General features: G+C 47.6%; 4 protein-coding genes across 4 annotated transcripts; 3 read left to right on the top strand and 1 right to left on the bottom strand.

Annotated features, from left to right (window-relative positions):
- The first annotated feature begins 15 nt into the window (after nucleotides 1-15).
- Nucleotides 16-1,417, top strand: GGS25DRAFT_403542 (uncharacterized protein). The gene is made up of 4 exons (XM_049258447.1): nucleotides 16-571; nucleotides 680-723; nucleotides 900-1,125; nucleotides 1,195-1,417. Exons 1-4 carry the CDS (start codon nucleotides 309-311, stop codon nucleotides 1,331-1,333), a joined length of 672 nt encoding a protein of 223 aa, XP_049113696.1. The 5' UTR covers nucleotides 16-308; the 3' UTR covers nucleotides 1,334-1,417.
- Nucleotides 1,418-2,065: 648 nt separating this feature from the next.
- On the top strand, nucleotides 2,066-3,609 carry GGS25DRAFT_403550 (uncharacterized protein). The gene is made up of 2 exons (XM_049258448.1): nucleotides 2,066-3,159; nucleotides 3,412-3,609. The coding sequence occupies exons 1-2, from the start codon at nucleotides 2,759-2,761 to the stop codon at nucleotides 3,566-3,568; spliced, it is 558 nt and encodes a 185-aa protein (XP_049113695.1). The 5' UTR covers nucleotides 2,066-2,758; the 3' UTR covers nucleotides 3,569-3,609.
- A 3,249-nt stretch (nucleotides 3,610-6,858) lies between these two features.
- Nucleotides 6,859-8,520, bottom strand: GGS25DRAFT_533784 (uncharacterized protein; the record flags this gene model as incomplete). Its single annotated transcript, XM_049265711.1, has 2 exons — nucleotides 6,859-7,545; nucleotides 7,582-8,520. The coding sequence occupies 2 exons, from the start codon at nucleotides 8,518-8,520 to the stop codon at nucleotides 7,201-7,203; spliced, it is 1,284 nt and encodes a 427-aa protein (XP_049113694.1). The 3' UTR covers nucleotides 6,859-7,200.
- A 2,315-nt stretch (nucleotides 8,521-10,835) lies between these two features.
- GGS25DRAFT_403458 (glycoside hydrolase family 16 protein) lies at nucleotides 10,836-13,116 on the top strand. Its single transcript, XM_049258446.1, has 2 exons — nucleotides 10,836-11,774; nucleotides 11,840-13,116. Exons 1-2 carry the CDS (start codon nucleotides 11,299-11,301, stop codon nucleotides 12,774-12,776), a joined length of 1,413 nt encoding a protein of 470 aa, XP_049113693.1. The 5' UTR covers nucleotides 10,836-11,298; the 3' UTR covers nucleotides 12,777-13,116.
- Nucleotides 13,117-14,287: the final 1,171 nt, after the last annotated feature.

Raw genomic sequence — 14,287 nt, 5'->3', positions numbered from 1 at the left:
GCCGATGCCTACATCTCACAGTAACTAGGGAATCCTTTACGAATGAGTATCAAGGCACCTGCCAATGATATTCATAGATCTCTTCTTATACTCTAGCTCTTAAACTCTCAAGCCTCCAGGTAAAAATAAGTGCTTTATAACATGCACCATTTCTCTTGATTTATAAGAAATATCCATATATTCCGTTGTTGATCGACAAGCCTAATTTGTCATCCACGGCTGCCTAAGACTGGATTAGTGATAACTTCTTTGGTGGCATCTGCCTTGATATATATACGAACTTTCTTACGAGGCCAAACGCGGTAAATATGCCTAGTACACACAACATTACAACTATCAGCGTCACACGGTATCACCAAAGAATCATGACTTCACCAATCCATTTATCATCTCCTAGGCGGATTACTGCGTCCAACCTCCCTCTCTCAGGATCTAACGCCACAAGCTTGCATTCTGAGCCCGGTGTAGAAGTCCTCGTGGACACGCTCAAGTCCGAGCCTATATTGGGGGGTGCCTTGATAAGATCGCGGATAGCATCTCATAACAAGGTGCCCACGAGCAACGATGGACAGTGAGTCGCTCTCCTCTCTACGGTCCCAATTTTTTGACCTTACTCCGTCTTATATATAAAGGGTCAATCAAACAATGAAGGAGAAAAGAAAGCTGACATGCATTTCAGCGGCAAATTAGAACTCGATCAAGTGCCCGGGATGGGAATCGTGCGTATGTGACTTTTATATCTCCTGGGCTCATTTCAGTCCATTTGCTATGCTCTACCCCCAACTGTAGACTTACTACCGTATACATACGCAGCTGCCTACATAACCTACCTGGTACTTGGGTTAGAAGGTAACTATCTTTGGTCTGTCATGGATTGCTGACCCAAGTTTCTGTTGCAGTACCAGGAGGGCTTAACGTGTATTACTTGGACGTTGCCCCCAATACAGAAGGGGTGATGCATCGTACAACCTCTACCGATTATCTTGTGGTCATACAAGGGACTCTAAGTCTTCTAACGCCCCCCAACCCGTTCAACATCGTAGATAAGCAAGGCACCTACGGTACGCCTGCTGAGACCTTGTGCAAACCAGGTGACATCGTGCTTCAGCGCGGAATCATGCACGCGTAAGTATATTCATTTCTCAAAGCCTAGCATCTATAACAAGATAAGATGGGATTCTGATAAAGTTATAGCCTTTCGAATCGTACTAGCGAGTGGGTTCGTGTCGTCGGCATGGTGGTGGCTTCGGAACCTAATTGTGTTCCGGTGATGGGGCCGGGCCCCGCGAATCAGCTGGATACGACCGTCTTGGGTGACAGATGGCTTCAATAAGCCAATTAAAGGCCTTGGCGCTCGGCAAACCAACAGCATGGCTGCGGCTGTCGTCTATTTCTCACTCAGCTCTGGGCCTTTTGACGAGATGCCAGTACCACTAGCCATCATTCACCCCCTCTCTTCTTCTTCCCCCACGCGCTTAGCTCGGTTGACATGCGCAAACGATGCGTTGGGTTGGTGACGACAAGGGGCAATGCCAACCACGCTATTATGAGCCTCACTTTCGAGATCTCGCTCTGTGTTACCCTTTCTGTGATCATGACAGGCCAATTATGTCGCTCGAGGTCGTTCCCATCTGTACGGTAACCGAGAACCAAGCACGATGATAACCTCTTTGGACCGTTTTTCTTTTTTCGCTAAGATTCTTCACCTTCGATATAGCCTTTCACATGTTCACACCGCACACCGAGTTCGCTGTATACCTACCTACCTTCATTTTTCGAAGATTACTTGGGTTCGCACACGCTACTGAAGTATTTCAAATATAGTAATATTTTTATTATTATAATACCTGAGACGCATCTCACGAGAGTGAGAACAGTCAGACTTGAGTCACGAACCTCCCGATATGTGTGCATTTTTCGACTCTCATTGGATTTTCATTCGGATTCGCGTCACTTAGTTACGCGCTCATTACTCCTGGCCTACATAGCTCCCCAGAATATACTCTAATACGAATTAGCTTCGTGAGGTTTGCGCCGTAATTTATAGTCCATCTTTCGTCAAGTGCTCAAGAAGATGTTACTCTGTTGGAATAGACCCACGCCTGGAAACATGACCGCGATGACTTCATTGTCTACCATTCAGTCCTAAACAGTAATGTCATAGGTATAGCAAGTACCTAGATAATAAAAGCCTAGTCGCAGCTATGAAGAGAGTAAATCGAGGCGCAGATCTGAAGTTCCTGTCGCAAATTGAATCCCTAGAAGCAGTGTAGGCCCGTAGTGGGGAAAGCACTATTTGCAGCAGGTTGGTTTGCTCCCTACCTACCTAGTACCTAGTATAGCAGCTACCGTAGCCGTTTTTGGATCTCTGTAGGAATGCCTGCCCAGGTGCCCAGATGGTTTGCTTGCTCCATCTTTAGATCATGATGTGAGTCGAATCTATTGCGGTACGGCCCGTCCATCTCACTAACCCACATCCTTTTTTTGGTCCCTTCCTTTGCCTCCTTTTCCCGGGCCCCCCTATTTCTATCTACTTCAGCAGGAATAAAACTTTGCCATGCGGTCGAAAAAGAAAAAAAACTATAAAGCAAGGCCCTTGGAAGCACATCTGGATGGAGAGACCTCCTTTACTCGCTACCCTCAAACCAATTCATCAGGGCAACACTCATCACAGCAACTTTTATCTTTCCCAAAAAATTAAACTCAACCCAAAGAGGCTTCCTAACGAGTCTTGTTGCAACATCGATTCTCCAGCACGATGTCGCTTTCTACATCCAAACCCCCTTTTTCTCCCTCATGGCCAACGCCAAAACTCCCAACGGGCCATGGAGGAGGAGCTACTGGTGTATCGTCCAACATGCTTGACGATCCAGTCTCTCCAGCACCCCAACAGCATGTGAACGTGTCTGGCGAGATCACGCTCCCCTACCCACCACGTCCTCCCACCCCAGGACCGCCGCCCAGGCCACCCCCAATCCCTCCCCGCCCGCCGGTCCCAACGCCGCCACCCAGCCCAAGGAACTCGATGGCAGAATCAGAGGGGCTTCAGGACGTGATGGCCAAGCACTTCTCTGATGTTGCTGTCAGGCTTGTCCAGGTTTGGCTCGCGCTAGACGTGCCAGTCCATCCTCAGCCACCGACGACTTCTTATGGGCCTAGGTTAGTTAGCTCCTATCCATCCATCTTTCTTCTTTCTACTCCCTCCTTCAGCAGTCAACCCCCATAGCGAGCCAAAGCAGGACATTGATATAGGCCTACCCTGAAACAATGACTTCATATACCCATCACATTAAGGAACTTTTCCAATAGTGCCTATCTTATCACCCTCACTCACTTCCTTCCTACTCACCGCTGAGCCCACGCCATGCCAGTTACAGATATCCAGCTAACAGGGGTAAATGACTATTATAGCGAGCTGAATGGCAGCCGGTGCCGAGATCTGGAACTTCTGTGCTCGGATCCGGGTTCGGGTTCAGACCAGGCTTGGCCAGGACGCCGGTTCCCCGGCCTTGAGCTTCGTGGCCATGGCCTTGGATATGGCGACAACAACATCCTCATCGCGGCTTAACTCGCATTCGCATAAGCCCAAAAAGAAAAGCAAAAAATGGGGGGGGGGGGGGGGGGGAAAGGACGTCGACTTTTACTTTTACTTTTCTTTTCTCCCCCTCTCCCTTTCCCAAAACGGCTAACCCGGGAAAATAAGCTTACCTATACGATACGATACGATACGATTATGATATGAGGATTCCAATTTTTTTTCTTTTTTTTTTCTTCCTCTTCCAGATTGGGTGTAGTTATATTACGGCAGCCCCCAAATGGAAGGGGGATCCCCCACATGTCTTACCTACCTACCTACCTACCTACCTACCCTACTGTTCCTGCATTGTTGGGAGGTAACTAGTCAGAAAGGCTACTAGACGAAGAACTGGATTCCGGGAGCGTTTGCTTACCTGCCTTACATACCTTAACTTAGGGAGGGAGAAGAGAGGGGACGGATGGGATGTTTCCTTGGCATTATGGCAAAAGTGGCTGATGCGTGCACGGGTTGTACGACGCTACACACGCGACACGGCGGCTTTGCTTTTCTAGATTTGCTTTTTGTGGGAGTTTTTTTTTCTTTTCTTTTTCTGTTGGGTTGGAGAATGCTTTCAGGTGTTATGGGATAGAATTACTACATAGATTGATAGAGCTTTCTCGCGGAAGAATCACCCCCCCTTTTTCTTTTTTTTTGGGGAGGAGGGGTTACGTACCTAGAAAGGGGATGAGGGGGGTTATGAACTTTTTCTTTTCTTTTTTTGGTTCTTTTGACGATTCTGGGAGGTTTTTTGGGGGGGGATTTGTTCTCGGGTTACTTATGGCGATTGGCTTGCACATGCGGATTTGCATGGCAATGGCATTGGCCTGAGATTTCCAGGGATAGGAGACTAATGCGGAGGATATACATGATGAGAGATAGCACACTATCTTAAGGCAGGCACCTCTTCAACTCAGTTTACTTCTTTTTTACTGCCCGCGTGGGGGCTTGTCGATCTCTTTTAGCTACCTAGTTAGTTACAACGAAGAACATTGCTATACTTACCTACCTAGGTATGCAATGCTACTCTACTAGATCTGACTCCGACTTCCATTATCATCCCATAGGAGGTGCCTAGGATCAAATTTCAAGTCTTCAATGGATTCCTATCCTCGACGACTTTTACCAGAAGCAGCGATAGGATTCGGAAGGACTCCGAATCCCCAGTTGACGATCTATATATTCCTCGCCAGATATATACGGAGTCGTCCTTTCGGTTCCGGGACCGAGAGTAGGCGCGGTCGCCGATACGCCCGTAGCGTAAGCCGCGTTCATGGATACTAACCTAGGTGCTTATGATTATGATGATTATTGTTATTATTATTATTATGTCCGTCATTGTATTTCGTTCTTACTACGAGCTCGTCATTGTGGATCATTCTGAAGATATATTTACACTGGAAGCTATCAACATGAAACAACGACGAGCAAGAGCCGATTTAGGTAGCTACAGATCTGTAGGTCTGTATCAAGTAGCTATTACTATTTCTAGACTTTTCCCCGGTAGGGCTGGGAAGCTCACGTTCGACTCAATCCCGATATTCTTTTTCATCTATCCTAGGTAACACCGTCCCAGCTGCTGGTCATGGTGTAGGCAGAAACCGTTTCCCCTGCCCCCATTTGATTTCCAAGACTTTGACTAATCCGGGTAACCTAGTACACTGCTTATCCCCGATCATCATCCATTCTATAGGGTTTGTTTCATCTAATCGGTACTGTTCTTCCTGTCATGATATACCTAGCCCCAATTGCTTCTTTTCTGTGCTACCGTGGGATCAACGACCGACCACCTTTACTTACTGTGACACAAGCAACTGTCGTGCACATCAGTCAGTCCCAAGCAAGCTCTTTATTTTCCCCTTCTGTGTAGCACCCACTGCCTTTCCAAAGCCGGCACATACATGGCGGGCCTATAGGTACCTACTCCAGACCCTAGGTAGCCCTACGCGCTGATAGTACGCCGTGGACACCGTCTCTGCAATGCGCCAGTCAGAACAATGCGCATACCTACCTACCAGAAGCACGGCTTGCATGCTTCGCCCAGCGACGCATTTCCGTTAAACACGTCGTCGTTTCAGAGTTGCTCGCAGGTGGCACCCAAGCCATGTGCATGCACAGCGGCACAGGCGTGTGTGGCTGACTCCCAGCAACCTTAAGGAGAGCCATGACGGCGACCTGCGAATAGGATCTCACTTGGCGTCCCCCTTGTGCAGCGGTATGGAAGCAAGACCGCGAAAGTCGTCGCCTTGCTGTTATGTAGCTTCCAGGGTTGTTATATTAGGTCTGCGTCTGAGTAGGTACCTTAGGCACCTACCTAGGTAGTTACGTCTACTTACCTACCTAGGCAGTGCTCTGTTTCCGCATCTATTTATCTCTCTGCGAGAATGGCGAATGCCTAATCAGCAGTCATGGAACTAGAGAAGGCCGTTCTTCCTGTTAGAAATGGGCGTTATGTCTGTGGTGGCTTGGATATCCTGCCACCACCATGATGCGCATGCATGACATGCGTATGCCATGCCACTATTTTATCCCCCCTTTTAGTATCAATATCTGCGGCATGGAATAATTGGACTGGGGCGCCGTGGTTTCTAGTGTAAGTAGGTACTCGTAGATGCTCTGAAGTTTTCTGCAAAGTTATGATGAATTTTCGATGTTGGTGCAAGAAATCACGTAGGTTAGGTACCTATATCTCCGTAAATAATGTTACATGCCGTCAATATATGGCCTGGGTTATAGATTTTCGTGATTTTATATGGAAGTAAATATCATGTCGCGAGAGATCAAACTGTACATGATGTATAAAGGGTTAGATAAAACGTATTAGTTAGCCCCTCTCCCTTCTTAACGTAAAGGAGGAAGGCATCTAGTAATTGCTACTCTGCCAGAGTCCATAGCCCACGACATGCTGTGACATGGATACAATCCACAGCAATGGCAAAGCCTGTGGGCGATGTAGGTCTACTTAGGTTAATAGGACTTAACTAACCTAGGCTAGCTGTTATTGAGGTCATCAACGCAACCGTTACTACTCAAAACTACGACAAAATCACGAAGTACGTAAAAATCAAGTACCTAATTTCACAAGCCTTAACTATCTTCTACCTAATAGTAGCAGGAGGTTCAGTACCTATTGCATTGTGGTTCACGTTCAGTTCAAAGCAAGGATGAAAAAAATTTCCCATTAAGAGAAAAAAGGCCTTTTACCAAGGCCTCTAACATCCTTGTAGAACCGTGAGCACAATGCTATCGCCCATAGTAGCTTCAGCCACTCCGCGCAAACTGGAATGCCTGCAATCACGCCAGGTATCGTAGATGGTAGCAAGGAGCTACAAACGCAGAGGGGAAAGCGTAATGCGGCCAATTCATGCGTGCAGTTGATCGCCTATCGGGGGTTGTGTAGATGCCGGTTCCTAGGTTTCGGGGGTTCGATCGTAGCTCACGGAATGACGCTTCACAGATGTGTAGGGCCTTGATGATTCCGAATCGTCACTTCAAGCTTTGCCAGCAGGCATGGCTTCTGCTGCCACGGACTTCTTCATATCCTCTCCGTTCTCCATACTCTCCATCTCTTCATCCTTCTTACTCTTGTCCTTGTCCTGCTTCTCTTTCTTTTCCTCCTCCTTGTTCTAATCGTTCTTCTTGTCATCCTTATTCTCCGTGCATTTTTTATGCTGATCAGCGTTCTTCTTATTCTTCATATGCTTCTCGAAAGGCCGCTCAGATACGGGGCCCAGGAATGAGGCGTTCTCGACGGCGTAGTGTAGGTACTCCCAGATCCGCTTGGCACTTTCAGTGGCCAGTGTCTCCCCCGAGGTCGTGCCGGCTTTCATTTTCTTAGCTCGCACCGAGTCGATGATGTCGTGCTCCGCGTCACGCGCGGCGCACGCGCGCGCGTCGTTCAGCAGACCAAAGAGGCCCTCGGTCTCCCAGAAGGTGGCGTACGTGTACTGCATCACGAGCACGATCTCTTGCTAGTAGATGTCGTGGCCGTGTGGAGTCATGTGCACGCGGAGCGGTTGGGCTGGGTCGAAGAACAGGTACAGCATGAATTTTGGATTTGCTTCGTCGATGGCTGCGCCGAGCGTAACGCACTGCGCTAGAAGCTTCTTCTCTGTCTGTAGGAGCGACGCGTGAGACATCAGATGGAGTTTCTTGGACAAGGGGCTGCGAGTTGTCGCCAGCTCGATCTGGTCCTTCATTTCAATAGGGAGGTGGCGATATCCGGAAAGGGCATGTCGGGTGACCTTGATGTTGCGAATATCAATGAGAAGCTTTAGCTTCAAGATGAGGAGGCATACGAGGGAACTCAGGTCGTTGTGTTCTCCGAGAAAGGTAAGATCCTCGAGGGGGTCGGCTCCATGGACGTCGAGGAATGGCAGCAGAGTCTTATCTCCTCGTTTTTTATCATTGCCGGGGTCGGCTGTCTCCCACCACTTGATGAAGTCATAGCACTCCTGGTCAAGATCCAGGCGCAGCATGGTGCCCGGCACGAGTTCGCGAACTCCCAGGTCGTCGTCCTCGCTTAGTCGCAGCAAGTCTCGCAAATGTTCGAGGCCCTCGGTGACAGCGTCCACGGTTCCTAGCAAGAGCAAGCGCTTGGCCAGTTCGAATCGCACTAACATATAGGGCCGCGTGCTGACAATGTTGAAGAAGCGACCGACGTGTGTTGCAAAAGCGTTGGCGGGGACGTTATTGGTTTCTGTCGCATGGCGGACTTTGTGCTCTTCTTTGGCAACCACTGCGCGAACTTTCTTGAGCTTCTTACAGACTGACTTGTGCTGAGGCCTGTGAGCAGTCTGATGCTCGTGGCCGCAGTAGCTGAGCGCAAGGCATCCGGTGCAGCGACGAAGATCGGAGGTGACTAAACGCGGTGGGCATAATGGGCAACGTTGGACAAGGGGGCCGATCGGGCCCTTGTATAGGGCGATATTTGCTGGGAACGGCATTTTGAATGAAAATTTGACGATGAGAGATGGAAATGGAGAGTAGAGGTAGATATCTACCTAGGTAAGTGGTCGCGAGGAAATTTTACGATAATTTTCAGTGTTGTAAGTTGTTTAAATTGTGTTGGCAGGTGCGATGTAAACGCCTTCCTAGGTACACAACAGTTGTACCTAATTTTGAATCTAGCCCGTTGGTCCTACCTTCCATTGACCGCACCTTCCCTAGGCTGCAACTTCCATATTTTACTGATTTGAGATTATGGATGAACAGGCATGTGGACAGCGACATCCTACCCTATATTTGGTGCATGATTACTACTTAGGGTATGTACAGACTAGCTAATATACAGAATCATTAATCACCTTACTGACATTCGGTACCTGGCTAAACACCAAGCCCGGTCGGCGGGCGTAATCCGGGATCGTGACTGCCGTGTGTATTGGATTTAGTCAGCACAGACGCCCACATCCGCGTCCGTGCCCACTATTAACTTAAAAGAAACATTGAATAATAGAGGTGGGTGAGCAACAAGACGTTTTATATATCTTTTGGTATTTATTATATTACTTTCCATCACATACGTGCATACTTTCAACTATCGTAATTGACTTGGCGTCGCTTGTGTCATTGTAGTCCTTGTCCGTCGCAATCAACTATTGGACAGTCTGGATCTGATATTATGTCCTCTTTACCTTCTATGATTGCTATTTGTTGTAATTATTTCAACTTATCTCAACAGTGTTTGCGTTTTCACGTATCCTAATATCTACCCCTTAACGACGAGTGCAAATAACTGGCATATATTCTCCCTAGGTATTTCAAAAAGGCATGCAATTCTCAAATAGGGCACTCTTGTCACCTACAGGCTCGGGATGAATTATTGCATCTTCAACTCAAGATGGTCTACTCTAAGTGCTTGTGTATAAGTAGAGCTTCGTAGGAACTTCCGACAGGATAGGCGACCAGAGCTGTAAAGGAAACATTTTCTTGGTAGGTATAACGCGAGAATCGGCGAGCCTATCATACACATCGATGCTGTGCCTAATCCGTCCACGTGCCTTTCCATTCTCTCTATCTACAGCCACATCAATCTATAATTGAGGCCATAACCGCCTGGGCAGCTGAAAACCTTCTGGCCTAGGTTGGATTATGGACCTGCAAGTATACGAGCAAGTATACGAACACACCCTCATCCCAAAGCTCTATTGATCGAAATCGCCCCCTGCATACGTAGATAGGTAGGTAGGTAGGTAGGTAAGCTTTGGGTAATCAGGCCGGAGTTTTCAGTCTAGGTCATTGTATTATCGTGCTCGCCTCTTGGAGAAATACCGTCGGGCATTGGAACAATAATATTTCGTCAAAAATCCGACACTCCGATAATTATCGTGGGATGTAAGATAAACTCGTGGGATCTCGTGGGAGAGCTGAAATGCGACTCGTGCCTACCTGCACTACTTACACTACGTCTTGTGAGCTTATAGGTGCATGATGTCGTTGGCCATTAGATTGCAACTGTATGCGGCGCTAAGGCAGCCACTATTTACCATAGTAGGGAGTCTACTAGGGACCTACCAAGATAGGTAGTTGAATGTACCTTCTCACTTCTCACCTGGCACCACAGTTTAAGCTCTGATCTAGTGGCGTATATGAGCCGCGTGGGTCAATAATTTAGAACAAGCTTCAATACTAACCTTTTCAGTCTTTTTGAACCTCTAGGTACCTAGTGCTAGCCTAGGGTCAATCGATCAATACCTTCCCGCCCGCCCCTATTCACTTGTCAAATCTTGCGGCTGAACACTAGATGGACGTCATCACTCATCCCAAGGGGTTTTCTATCAACATTAACATTCATATTATGTTCAATGATAAGCCGACTGATCGAACACCTATCTGGTACAATGCCTACATTCGTTCCAGACCTGATAGGTCTGAGAATGAGGTAGTAGGGATCGATTTGGATCGAATCGAAATGAACAGTTGATTTTCATTATTTTCGACAGCAAAAATTGGGAATTTCAATTTCCATGCCTATTTACCTTACCCAGGCACATTCCTATCAGCGACAGGCCTCATCAATTTCTGACTTCTCCAGGATCTCTTATTATTGTAGTACTATCTCAAGCTTTGACGCCGCTCAGACGCCACTAAACCTATTCAAGTGTGTATGGCTTTTAGGCGCGGGTTGGTGATCCCTAATGTCACCATGTCACCCAACATCTGCTTGCTTTCTTAGGCTAGATGAGGAACCGACCGACCAACCCCTGACGCCCCCACCATAGACTTCCCCCCTTGCAATCCATAGGTAGGTAGGTACTTGGTGTGTACAAAGCATCTTGAGTGGGATATGTATTGTACAATGCTTACATCTAGCATTGATGTAGTAGGGTTACTGGGAAACCGTCGAGCAAGCGGCCCTGAGTCTAGAAGCTTAGAGACACTCAAAAATATTTGGTAGGTACGAGGTACAACGAAAGGGCCAGAACCATGGGTAGCTCTATCTCGCACATGCTTCTCGTTCCTATTTTCTTATCAACCAGTATCCTATACAGTTGGATTCGAGAATATACATAGTTGTGACGTTGGCCAGACTCTAGAAACGAAGCTACCGTACATCGGCTTGTCCTCAAAATATCCCTTCTTAGCTGCTTCATCGTTCTGTTCTTTCTATGGCACTCCGGTCTTTCTCGCTGTCGTTGTATCTTGTCTGATTGCATTTCAAGTCATTCTCTTGCTAGCACCAGACACCAGACGTGCACTGTCACATAATTTAGATATCCGGTATGATGGATCAACACCAAGCAGGTAGTTCTTCCGCCCAACCGACAGCTCTACATCCGCCCGCTCAACCACGCACCTCCAGCACGGGCAGAAGTGATGAGAGGGTAGACTCTCAATCTCCTACACGGAGAGTAGGTTCCACAGACCCCTTCACATCCCCCCAAAATTCACGGCCATCCTCTAGCTATGGCAGCTCCGATAGTCGTGTACGAATCACCGGGTCGCAATACTTCCGCTCGAGAAGGGTGAAGAAAGGGGAGCTAGAGAAACCTTGGCTAGACAAAAAAGACCCCAAGGAGAAGTGGGTGACCATCATCCCGATCCTAGGCATAATTGTTGGGTTGGGAATCTCTGGCTTTTTGGTTTGGGATGGGTTGCGAAGTGTCGTGAAGCATAAGTACTGCTTGGTACTTGCGGACGACTTCACGAGCTTTGATGATGCCGTCTGGACCAAGGAAGTCCAGGTCGGTGGCTTTGGGTGAGTTGGAATGAGGAGAATTATCCATTGCTTCTCCATCCAGGCTAATGATTACGTCTACGTAGCAATGGCGAGTTCGAGCAAACTACGGGGGATGACGAGAATGTCTATGTCCATAATGGACACCTCTTTATCAAGCCTACGATTCAAGATTCACGGCTAGTTAATAACGACGCCTTGATCGACCTCCTGAAGGATGGGACCTGCACCTCGACTAACCCGTCCGACTGCATAGCTGCCACCAATACTACTGTTGGGAATTCCACCATCGTGCCCCCTACCAAATCTGGCCGAATTCACACCAAGAAAGGAGCAACTATCAAGTACGGTCGCGTGGAAGTGACGGCCAAACTTCCACAGGGAGATTGGCTCTGGCCAGCCATTTGGATGATGCCCGTGCAGGATACATACGGAGCTTGGCCAGCCAGCGGCGAAATTGACATCATGGAAAGCCGAGGTAACAATTGGACGTACGGCCAAGGCGGTAACAACATCATCTCATCAGCTCTGCACTGGGGCCCCGATCTGATCAACGACGCCTGGTGGAGGACCAACGTGAAGCGCGAATCTTTACATACAACGTATTCCGCCGGCTTCAACACCTTTGGCCTTGAATGGTCCCAGAAATATCTCTTTACCTACGTTAACTCTCGGCTACTCCAAGTCCTCTACACCAACTTCGACGAGAGTCTTTGGCACCGTGGAAACTTCCCCGAAGCCACCAGCAACGGCACCCGCTTCGTAGACACGTGGTCGCAGACGGGTCGCTTGAATACCCCCTTCGATCAGGAATTCTACCTCATCTTGAATGTTGCCGTTGGCGGTACCAACGGCTGGTTCGAAGACTCACAGAGTGGGAAACCTTGGATCGATAACAGCCCCAACGCTAAAAAAGACTTTTGGAACTCGCGAGACTCATGGCTGCCAACGTGGACCAGCCCGGCTTTGGAGGTTAGTAAGGTTAATATGTGGCAGCAGTGCGATGGTGACGAGGAGTTGTGAGGAGGGGAAGAGATGAAAAAAAGGAGGCTTTCCTACATAATCAAGCGAGTAAGCAAATAAAGATAGGTGGCGATTGAAATGATATTTGGGTATAGCGGTATTTCTCTATGAGCTTAGATACCTACATAGAAACTTCTTCGGGGTAGGTGGGCTTCGAGGTCATTGAGGGGTGATGATAATATTATTATGTACAGCGTTAGGGGGTTTACAGGGGTATTTCTCTACAAAAAAAAAATACATCAGGTAGCCAGGTTGGCTATGAGTTGTGGTGTTTTAATAGTACTTAATGACGATCTCTTGAGTTAAAAAAGGTACATAGGTGTCGATTACCAGAATACTGAATACTACATGCAGCATGCACCCTGCCAACTGGAGACAGCGATCCCTGACCTTCCACGTTGCCGTGTCTCAGATGCGAGTACCCGTGCCTGTCTAGAACATGCAGCCGTGGCTTGGGGCTTGGGGCTTCACTTAACGGTTTTTTCTTTTTTGGTTTCCTTGTTGTAGAAATGCACATATTTTTATTATATCTAGATGCAAATATCTCTAGGGCTGTTTACTCGGCAGCAGACCCCATCACAAGAAGAATGTATTATGTCAGTGGAAAGAACTATACATACATGTGGTTGAAGCACCGAGCCTTACCTACCTAGTAAGGATGGCCACTCGGGTTCTAGATACCTCGTACATAGCTGTTCTCTAGCCTGAGATAGTTCAAGCCAGCCCCGAGATTATTTAGATTTCCACATTGGTAGCTTATGTTAGCTAGTTCGGCCCTATATCCAGCTCTTGTACGCCGCACCGCACACTACCTACATGTAGCTAACACACAACAAGACAACGCGGGATATGTGTTCCTCGGGATCGAAGTACTGTAGAAGTACCTGTATCTATCTGTTCGAATATGCAAGAACCTACTAACTAGGTAACTTAGCATATGGTAGCAATGTGAGGTCAGCATTAACACTAGGTACCTAGTATGTAGTATAGCATGGGGATAGCGAGCGAGCAAGCTGTAGAGTTCACCTTAGTAGATTTGGCAGCTCGCGATTACATGTATGAATGAACCAAGCTTCAACTTAAACGCCACGTGCTGTACTTGTACATGTGTAAGTATGGCAGGCTACGTAGTCTTGCACATGTAGCAGCTCAGATTTGACAGTTCAAGCCATGTAGCCACTTTGGCTTCCAGACGCAATCGACGACATAACATATGTATTGAATGTTAGTTGTTAGCATACATACATAATATCGGCTCGCCTATATGTACGCGAGTGGGTATTGTACCTACCTACATAAGATACTTACACGTAGGTATTTGCCAAGTACCTACTACCTACCTGTCGTTTATTTGGCATGCAAACTACCAGGTAGCTCGGAGACGAACCGGATCTACTTAATAAGCAAACATCACCCCCCTCTCTTGCATAGAAGATAGAAAGAAAAAAAAAGGTAAGAAAGAAAACAAAATGCAGGAGGAATACGAGAAAGACGACAGTTGCCTGAATAGG

The sequence above is a fragment of the Hypoxylon fragiforme genome (genome assembly GCF_022984875.1).
Source record: "Hypoxylon fragiforme strain CBS 206.31 chromosome Unknown GGS25scaffold_8, whole genome shotgun sequence".
Taxonomy (NCBI): Eukaryota; Fungi; Ascomycota; class Sordariomycetes; order Xylariales; family Hypoxylaceae; genus Hypoxylon; species Hypoxylon fragiforme.
Note: the sequence above shows the minus strand (reverse complement) of the source record. Positions and strands in the feature narration are given on the sequence as shown.